This window comes from Gadus macrocephalus, chromosome 12 (genome assembly GCF_031168955.1).
Source record: "Gadus macrocephalus chromosome 12, ASM3116895v1".
Lineage (NCBI taxonomy): Eukaryota > Metazoa > Chordata > Actinopteri > Gadiformes > Gadidae > Gadus > Gadus macrocephalus.
The window spans coordinates 357,096-367,095 of record NC_082393.1 but is presented as its reverse complement, the minus strand read 5'-3'; the positions used below and the strand labels follow the sequence as shown (position 1 = coordinate 367,095).

Sequence of the window (10,000 nt, the reverse complement as noted above, 5' to 3'; positions counted from 1 at the left end):
ACAGTGTGTTACAGTGCGTTACACTGTGTGTCAGTGTGTTACAGTGCGTAAGTGTGTTACAGTGCGTAAGTGTGTTACAGTGCGTTACACTGTGTGTCAGTGTGTTACAGTTTGTTACAGTGCGTTACAGTGTGTTACAGTGTGTCAGTGTGTTACAGTATGTTAGTGTGTTAGTGTGTTACAGTGCATTACACTGTGTGTCAGTGTGTTAGTTTGTTAGTGTGTTACAGTGCGTTAGTGTTTTACACTGTGTGTTAGTGTGTTACAGTGCGTTACAGTGTGTTACAGTGTGTGTATCTTGTGTGTTAGTGTGTTACAGTGCGTTACAGTGTGTTACGGTGTGTTACAGTGTGTTACAGTGTGTTACAGTGCGTTACAGTATGTTAGTGTGTTACAGTGTGTGTATCTTGTGCGTTATTGTGTTACAGTGGGTTACAGTGTGTTACAGTGCGTTACAGTGTGTTACAGTGTGTTACAGTGGGTTACAGTGTGTTACAGTGTGTTACAGTGGGTTACAGTGTGTTACAGTGCGTTACAGTGTGTTAGTGTGTTACAGTGGGTTACAGTGTGTTACAGTGTGTTACAGTGCGTTAGTGTGTTACAGTGCGTTACAGTGTGTGTATCTTGTGTGTTACAGTGCGTTGCAGTGTGTTACAGTGTGTGTATCTTGTGTGTTACAGTGCGTTACAGTGTGTTACAGTGTGTGTATCTTGTGCCTTCCAGGCTGCTATGAAGGCCGTGGTCGCCACCAGCCGGATGCATGAGAGCTCACGGCGTCGCACCGACAGCTGTGAGCTGCCTGGCTCAGGGGCTCCCCGGCAGGACAGCATGCAGCAGGACCCGCCCCCGGACACAGACCACACCCCTCCTGCCGGGGAAGCCCCGCCCACCTCAGAGTCTGACAACAGCAAGACGGGGGGCTCCCCCCCTCCTTTGCCCCTGGCCCCGCCCACCAGACCTCCCCTGAAGGCTGACGGGCTGCGCCACCTGTCAGTCATCCCCATGACGCCCGGGGCTCCGCCCAGGATGTCAAGGAAGCCCTACTCCGCTGTGGAGGCCACACCCCCCCCGACACTGACCACACCCCTTACCACAACGACACCCATCGCCTCGGCCACGCCCATCACCTTGGCCGCACCCCTAACAACAGACGCGCCCCCCAGGATAGCCACGCCCCCAAGCCCAAAGACTCTCAGTAACGGGTTTCCTGTAGGGGCGGAGCCAGAGGGCAAGGCCGCCCAATGTCAATGAGTCCTGACACACACACACACACAACCCCCCCCCCCCACACACACTTGAGTCAGACCCCCCCTTGCTCTGCAGGACCTGATGTGTGGTACCAGGGATACTTTGGTTTCGCCTTGAAACAATTGTCATGGTGATGGTCTGACCAGGTGGTGGTCGTCATGGTGATGGTCTGACCAGGTGTTAGTCGTCATGGTGATGGTCTGACCAGGTGTTGGTCGTCATGGTGATGGTCTGACCAGGGGTTGGTCGTCATGGTGATGCATGGGGTGTAGTTCTGGAAAAGCTTTTCTTTACATGTTGTCTGACCAAACACAACGCAGTTCATCACCTTAGAGCAGAAAACCTTTTATCATCACTCTTGGAGTCAGGGGTCAGGGGTTAGGTGTCAGGAGTCAGGGGATAGGGGTTAGGGGTCAGAGGTTAGGAGCATGGGTTAGGGTTTAGTGGTTAGGGTTAAGGTTCAGGAGTCAGGGTTTAGGGTTAAGGTTTAGGGTTGAGGAGTCAGGGGTTAGGTTTCAGGTTCAGGGTTTAGGGTTAAGGTTCAGGGGTTAGGGTTCAGGGTCTGTATATAGTGTCCTTAGACTCTTATTTACATAATACTATAATTGACATATGATGGAGTCATATCTAAGAGAAAGTGCTGCATGTGGACTTCCAGTTTATTGATCAGATGAATGTTCAGCAGAAGACATTGAGGACCTGTGGAGCCCATTCTGTACTCTTTAAAATAAAATACAATGTAATGTTGTTAATGTAAAACACTGTCCTCTGTTGAGACCTAGACCCTCTGATGAGACCTAGACCCTCTGTTGAGACCTAGACCCTCTGATGAGACCTAGACCCTCTGATGAGACCTAGACCCTCTGATGAGACCTAGACCCTCTGTTGAGACCTAGACCCTCTGATGAGACCTAGACCCTCTGATGAGACCTAGACCCTCTCATGAGACCTAGACCCTCTCATGAGACCTAGACCCTCTCATGAGACCTAGACCCTCTCATGAGACCTAGACCCTCTCATGAGACCTAGACCCTCTCATGAGACCTAGACCCTCTGATGAGACCTAGACCCTCTCATGAGACCCTCTGATGAGACCTAGACCCTCTGATGAGACCTAGACCCTCTGATGAGACCTAGACCCTCTCATGAGACCCTCTGATGAGACCTAGACCCTCTGATGAGACCTAGACCCTCTCATGAGACCCTATGATGCGACCTAGACCCTCTGATGAGACCCTCTGATGAGACCTAGACCCTCTGATGAGACCCTCTGATGAGACCTAGACCCTCTCATGAGACCCTCTGATGAGACCTAGACCCTCTGTTGAGACCTAGACCCTCTGATGAGACCTAGACCCTCTGATGAGACCTAGACCCTCTGATGAGACCTAGACCCTCTGATGAGACCTAGACCCTCTGATGAGACCTAGACCCTTTGAAGAGACCTAGCGCGCCCCGTGACAGCAGGCCTCCAAGTCCGGGTCCCCATCTTCCAGACCAGGACCAGCAGGTGGTGCTACTGAGGCTGGGTCTCTGTGGGAAGGGGGGCCCTCTGTCCCTGGGTCCCGGGGGGTAGGGGGCCCCTGGGTGGCCCCGCAGCAGTACCAGGCGGAAGTCCCCCGGCCGGTCCGAGTCCAGACCCTGGAGGCCCTGTAGGAGCCAGGGGGGTCCGCCCGGGTCCAGACCAGCAGGGGTCCTGGGGGCGTCACGGGGGTCCCGGGGCCGGTGGGGTAGACCCTCCAGGATATGAGGACCGGCCCCGCCCGGAGCGCCGACACCAAACAAACCAGGACCCCCTCCTGGGGCCCGGCAAGGACCCGGACCTCTGGGGGGCCGGGGGGGGGGCCTGGAGTCCAGAGAGAAAGACCCAAACTGTAGAGTACGCAGTACTCAGGAAGTACTGCGTACTCTGAATACTGAGTATGCAGTATACGCAGTACTCAGGAAAGTACTGCGTACACTGGATACTGAGTATGGATATATGCAGTACTCAGTAAAGTACTGCGTACTCTGGATACTGAGTATGCAGTATATGCATAATCAGTATGCAGTATACACAGTACTTTCCTGAGTACTGCGTATACTGAATGCTGAGTAAAGTACTGCGTATACTGCATACTGAGTATGCAGTATACGCAGTACTCAGTAAGCAGTATACGCAGTAATCAGCATGCAGTATACGCAGTACACGCAGTACTCAGTGAAGTGGAGGGCTGGTCTCACCGTGGACTAGGAGGAGGACCTCGGGACTGAAGACCACGCTCTGCAGACACCGAGCACCGCCCGTCAGCAGCCTGCAGGACACGAGAGGAGCTCACACCGTACTCACATGGTATTGACATTGTACTACGGTACTAACATGGTATTGACATGGTACTATGGTACTAACATGGTACTATGGTACTAACATGGTACTATGGTACTAACATGGTACTATGGTACAAACATGGTACTATGGTACTAACATGGTACTATGGTACAAACATGGTACTATGGTACTAACATGGTACTATGGTACTAACATGGTACTATGGTACTAACATGATACTATGGTACTAACATGGTACTATGGTATTAACATGGTACTATGGTACTAACATGGTACTATGGTACTAACATGGTACTATGGTACTAACATGGTACTATGGTGATAACATGGTACAAACATGGTACTTGGGTAGAAACATTGTACTAACATGGTACTACAATACTAACATGGTACAAACATGGTACTTGGGTAGTAACATTGTACTAACATGGTACTACGGCACTAACATAGTACTAAGGTGCTAACATAGTACTAACATTGGTACTACAGAACTAACATTGGTACTAACATGATACTATGGTACTGGTACTATGGTACTAATATGGTACTACATTGGTACTACAGTACTAACATTGGTACTAACATGGTACTATGGTACTAACATGGTACTAACATGGTACTAACATTGGTACTAACACGGTACTAACATGGTACTATGGTACTAACATGGTACTATGGTACTAACATGGTACTATGGTGATAACATGGTACAAACATGGTACTTGGGTAGAAACATTGTACTAACATGGTACTACAATACTAACATGGTACAAACATGGTACTTGGGTAGTAACATTGTACTAACATGGTACTACGGCACTAACATAGTACTAAGGTGCTAACATAGTACTAACATTGGTACTACAGAACTAACATTGGGACTAACATGATACTAACATGGTACTATGGTACTAATACTATGGTACTAATATGGTACTACATTGGTACTACAGTACTAACATTGGTACTAACATGGTACTATGGTACTAACATGGTACTAACATGGTACTAACATTGGTACTAACACGGTACTAACATGGTATTATGGTACTAATATGGTACTAACATGGAACTAACATGGTACTAATATGGTACTAACATTGGTACTACGGTACTAAAAACTTACTATGGTACTAACATTGAAGTAACATGGTACTACAGTACTAACATGATACTAACATGGTACTATGGTACTAACGCGGTAATAACATGGTAACAGGGTACTAACATGCTAGTAACATTCTACTACCATGGTACCAACATGGTACTAACATGGCACTACAGTACTCACATGGAACTAACATGGTACATACATGGTACTATGGTACGTACAAGATATTTACATGGTACTACTGTGGTGAGTACCATGTATTAACATGGCACTCACATGTTATTGACAGGGTAATATGGAGCTAACATGTACTATGTGAGTATCCTGTTACAGGATACTCACATTGTATTAACGTGGTACTCACTTGGTTCTCAAGTGTTATTGACAGGGTACTACGGAACTAACATGGTACTCACATTGTATTAACAAGTTACTATAGTATTAAATGGTACTCACCTTATATTAACATGGTACTACATGGTACATACTAGTATATACTAGTGGTACATACTAGTACCATATACATACTAGCACATACTAGTATGTATATGGTACATACTTGAATGTATATGGTACACACTAAAAGTAATGCTTCCATTGTGGACAGGAAGAGGAAATGACCCTAGATGGGGAAACATGTTGTTGTCTCACCCCAGCAGGAAGAAGGTTAAACTCTGGGCCTTCATGTTGCTCCGGGGCCTTGGTCGGGCCTGGTCACACCAATGGTCCCAAGTAATCTATAGGAACACAGTCTATAGATCCTATAGAAGCAGTCTATAGATCCTATAGAAGCACAGTCTATAGATCCTATAGAAACAGTCTATCGACCCTATAGAAACAGTCTATAGATCCTATAGAAGCACAGTCTGTAGATCCTATAGAAACACAGTCATAGATCCTATAGAAACACAGTCTATAGACCCTATAGAAACAGCCTATAGATCCTATAGAAACAGTCTATAGATCCTATAGAAACAGTCTATAGATCCTATAGAAACACAGTCTATAGATCCTATAGAAACACAGTCTATAGATCCTATAGAAACAGTCTATAAATCCTATAGAAACAGTCTATAGATCCTATAGAAACAGTCTATAGATCCTATAGAAACAGCCTATAGATCCTAAAGAAACAGCCTATATATCCTATAGAAACACAGTCTATAGACCCTATAGAAAGAGTCTATAGATCCTATAGAAACACGGTCTATAGATCCTATAGAAACAGCCTATAGATCCTAAAGAAACAGCCTATATATCCTATAGAAACACAGTCTATAGACCCTATAGAAAGAGTCTATAGATCCTATAGAAACACGGTCTATAGATCCTATAGAAACAGTCTATAGACCCTATAGAAACTGTCTATAGATCCTATAGAAACTGTCTATAGATCCTGTAGAAACTGTCTATAGATCCTATAGAAACACAGTCTATAGATCCTATAGAAACAGTCTATAAATCCTATAGAAACAGTCTATAGATCCTATAGAAACAGTCTATAGATCCTATAGAAACAGCCTATAGATCCTAAAGAAACAGCCTATATATCCTATAGAAACACAGTCTATAGACCCTATAGAAAGAGTCTATAGATCCTATAGAAACACGGTCTATAGATCCTATAGAAACAGTCTATAGACCCTATAGAAACTGTCTATAGATCCTATAGAAACTGTCTATAGATCCTTTAGAAACTGTCTATAGATCCTATAGAAAAAGCCTATACATCCTATAGAAACAGTCTATAGATACTATAGAAACACAGTCTACAGATCCTATGGAAAGATTCTATAGATCCTATAGAAACAGTCTATCGATCCTATAGAAACAGTCTATAGACCCTATAGAAACTGGCTATAGATCCTATAAAAACTGTCTATAGATCCTATAGAAACTGTCTATAGATCCTATAGAAACACAGTCTATAGATCCTATAGAAACAAAGTCTATAGATCCTATAGAAACAGTCTATAAATCCTATAGAAACAGTCTGTAGATCCTATAGAAACACAGTCAATAGATCCTATAGAAACACAGTCTAAAGATCCTATAGAAACACAGTCTATAGACCCTATAGAAACAGCCTATATATCCTAAAGAAACAGTCTATAGATCCTATAGAAACAGTCTATAGATCCTATAGAAACAGCCTATAGATCCTATAGAAACACAGTCTATAAAACCTATAGAAACAGTCTGTAGATCCTATAGAAACACAGTCTATAGATCCTATAGAAATAGTCTATAGATCCTATAGAAACACAGTCTATAGATCATATAGAAACAGTCTATAGATCCTATAGAAACAGTCTATAGATCCTATAGAAACAGCCTATAGATCCTATAGAAACAGTCTGTAGATCCTATATAAACACAGTCTATAGACCCTATAGAAACAGTCTGTAGATCCTATAGAAACACAGTCTATAGATCCTATAGAAATAGTCTATAGATCCTATAGAAACACAGTCTATAGATCCTATTGAAACAATCTATAGAGCCTATAGAAACAGTCTATAGATCCTATAGAAACAGCCTATAGATCCTATAGAAACAATCTATAGAGCCTATAGAAACAGTCTATACATCCTATAGAAACAATCTATAGATCCTATAGAAACACAGTCTATACATCCTATAGAAACAATCTATAGAGCCTATAGAAACAGTCTATACATCCTATAGAAACAGTCTATAGAGCCTATAGAAACAGTCTATGTATAACATACAGGAAAATGTTTTCGGAGAGGGAGGGGAGTTATAAGTTAAACTTCAAGGTCTGCCGCAGACTCACAACCAAAAACAGCTTTTGTATCAGCATCGACAGAGTTCAATTGTGGAATAAGTTAAGTGTAGAAGTACAGAAAAGCCAAAACATAAGACAGTGTAAAAAAATATATTAAGAAATCATCTTCACAAAGTACAGAAATTGAGAAGAGCCTGTTGACACATGCAGACTGTAGTTCTGTAATATACATGGTATTGGTTGTTGAATTTTAATATTTACATAGTCATTTATAATGTCCATATATGGTTATTTATCATATTTATATATAATTTTAGTTATTCATTTTTAAATATTTTTTTTGATAGAACTGTGTACATGTAATTATTATAGCTTTTATATTATATATACTAATCAATTTTTTTAATAATCTACAATACAATCTACCATGTTAAACAGAATTAAACTATTCATATAATCTATTGCATCACCCAAGTGGGTGCTACATATTGGTGGTGGTTAGTGAGGTCCCCCCTTCACTTTAGGCGTCTTTGAGTGTTATTAATTATTATTATTATTCATGTTTAACCTCTGTTTTCCTTTTATTCCTAGTCTGTTTTACATAGTTTTGAATGATGACTATATGCTCTGTAAGGTGACCTTGGGTGTCTTGAAAGGCGCCTCTAAATTAAATGTATTATTATTATTATTATATAATGTATACTGTTAAACAGTCTATAGCATCTTTATCATTTATAATCTCTGATATTAAACAGTTTTTATAATCTGTATCCTCTATATATCTAAAATGTTATAACAGGCTATATAATGTATTGCCTTATATCTAAAATATTACATATATTAAAAAAAAGAGCATATTGAACCCAGTATATAACATTAATAATCAATCATATTGAACGCAGTTCATATAATTTATAATCGATAATATCAAACACTGTTTTAATAATCTATAATATTGAACCAAGTATATAACATTAATAATCGATCATATTGAACCCAGTATATAACATTAATAATCTATAATATTGAACTCAGTATTTAACATTTATTATCTATAATATTGAACCCAGTATATAACATTTATTATCTATAATATTGAACCCAGTATATAACATTTATAATCTATAATATTTAAAGCAGCTCTATGCTTACATCTGATGAGGTTTTCCTGTTGAATGGAATGCCAGTTTTTCCGCGATAACACTGACTCCTCCCACCAGAACTACTCCCAGGAAGAGACGACAGAAGCCCAATTATGGCTGTGCCGTTGGTGGATGGATTCAGACTGTTAGCTGGATGAAGCAAACAGGACGCAGCTGCTGGCTCGTGGTCGTCACGGTCTTGTGGTCGTCACGGAGAAAGAATATTTTCAAGTTTAGACCAGAGAAGAGACGATAAGTAGAGTGGATATCACTAGATATACAATAAAATGATAAATATTGAATTATTGTATGTCTTCTGTAGTGTATTATGTATAATATGTATGATATATATTGTATTATTGTATATCTTCTGTAGTGTATTATGTATAATATATATGATATATATTGTATTATTGTATATCTTCTGTAGTGTATTATGTATAATATATATGATATATATTGTATTATTGTATATCTTCTGTAGTGTATTATGTATAATATATATTGTATAATTGTATATCTTCTGTAGTGTATTATGTATAATATATATGACACATTAACACAGAGTTAGGAGGGTAATGTTTGTATTTAGACAGAGTCCATACAATGAGAAGGATGTTATGATACATGGGAGGATGATGTCATGAGGATATTAACATGATGATGTCATGAGGATGTTAACATGATGATGTCATGAGGATGTTAACATGATGATGTCAACATGATGATGTCATGAGGATGTTAACATGATGTCATGAGGATGTTAACATGATGATGTCATGAGGATGTTAACATGATGATGTCATGAGGATGTTAACATGATGATGTCATGAGGATGTTAACATGATGATGTCATGAGGATATTAACATGATGATGTCATGAGGATGTTAACATGATGATGTCATGAGGATGTTAACATGATGATGTCATGAGGATGTTAACATGATGATGTCATGAGGATATTAACATGATGATGTCATGAGGATGTTAACATGAGGATGTCATGAGGATGTTAACATGATGATGTCATGAGGATGTTAACATGATGGTGTCATGAGGATGTTAACATGATGATGTCATGAGGATATTAACATGATGATGTCATGAGGATGTTAACATGATGATGTCATGAGGATATTAACATGATGTCATGAGGATGTTAACATGATGATGTCATGAGGATGTTAACATGATGATGTCATGAGGATGTTAACATGATGATGTCATGAGGATGTTAACATGATGTCATGAGGATGTTAACATGATGATGTCATGAGGATGTTAACATGATGATGTCATGAGGATGTTAACATGATGATGTCATGAGGATATTAACATGATGTCATGAGGATGTTAACATGATGATGTCATGAGGATGTTAACATGATGATGTCATGAGGATGTTAACATGATGATGTCA

General features: G+C 40.6%; 2 protein-coding genes across 5 annotated transcripts in view; one reads left to right on the top strand and one right to left on the bottom strand.

Annotated features, from left to right (window-relative positions):
- The window catches only part of si:ch73-60h1.1 (calcium/calmodulin-dependent protein kinase type IV), a 12,797-nt gene extending 10,790 nt beyond the window's left edge, over positions 1-2,007 (top strand). Inside the window, exons 11-12 of one of the 2 annotated variants that reach the window (XR_009528403.1) lie at positions 724-1,425; positions 1,457-2,007. Coding sequence is in view for 1 of the 2 variants with exons in the window: in XM_060067254.1 (XP_059923237.1) it covers positions 724-1,251 (528 nt within the window). In the remaining variant the exon portion in view is untranslated. Of the gene's footprint in view, positions 1-723 lie in introns of both variants that reach the window. The other variant, XM_060067254.1, reaches the window with a different exon arrangement.
- Positions 2,008-2,549: 542 nt separating this feature from the next.
- Positions 2,550-10,000, bottom strand: part of LOC132469333 (collagen alpha-1(XVII) chain-like) — an 11,042-nt gene continuing 3,591 nt past the window's right edge. For 2 of the 3 annotated variants that reach the window (XR_009528405.1, XM_060067304.1), the window contains 4 exons: positions 8,590-10,000; positions 5,340-5,425; positions 3,472-3,542; positions 2,550-3,094 (listed from right to left, as the gene is read on the bottom strand). The exon at positions 8,590-10,000 is cut by the window's right edge and continues 448 nt beyond it. Coding sequence is in view for 2 of the 3 variants with exons in the window: in XM_060067304.1 (XP_059923287.1) it covers positions 2,694-3,094; positions 3,472-3,542; positions 5,340-5,374 (507 nt within the window). In the remaining variant the exon portion in view is untranslated. Of the gene's footprint in view, positions 3,095-3,471; positions 3,637-5,339; positions 5,426-8,589 lie in introns of those variants that run through there. The other variant, XM_060067303.1, reaches the window with a different exon arrangement.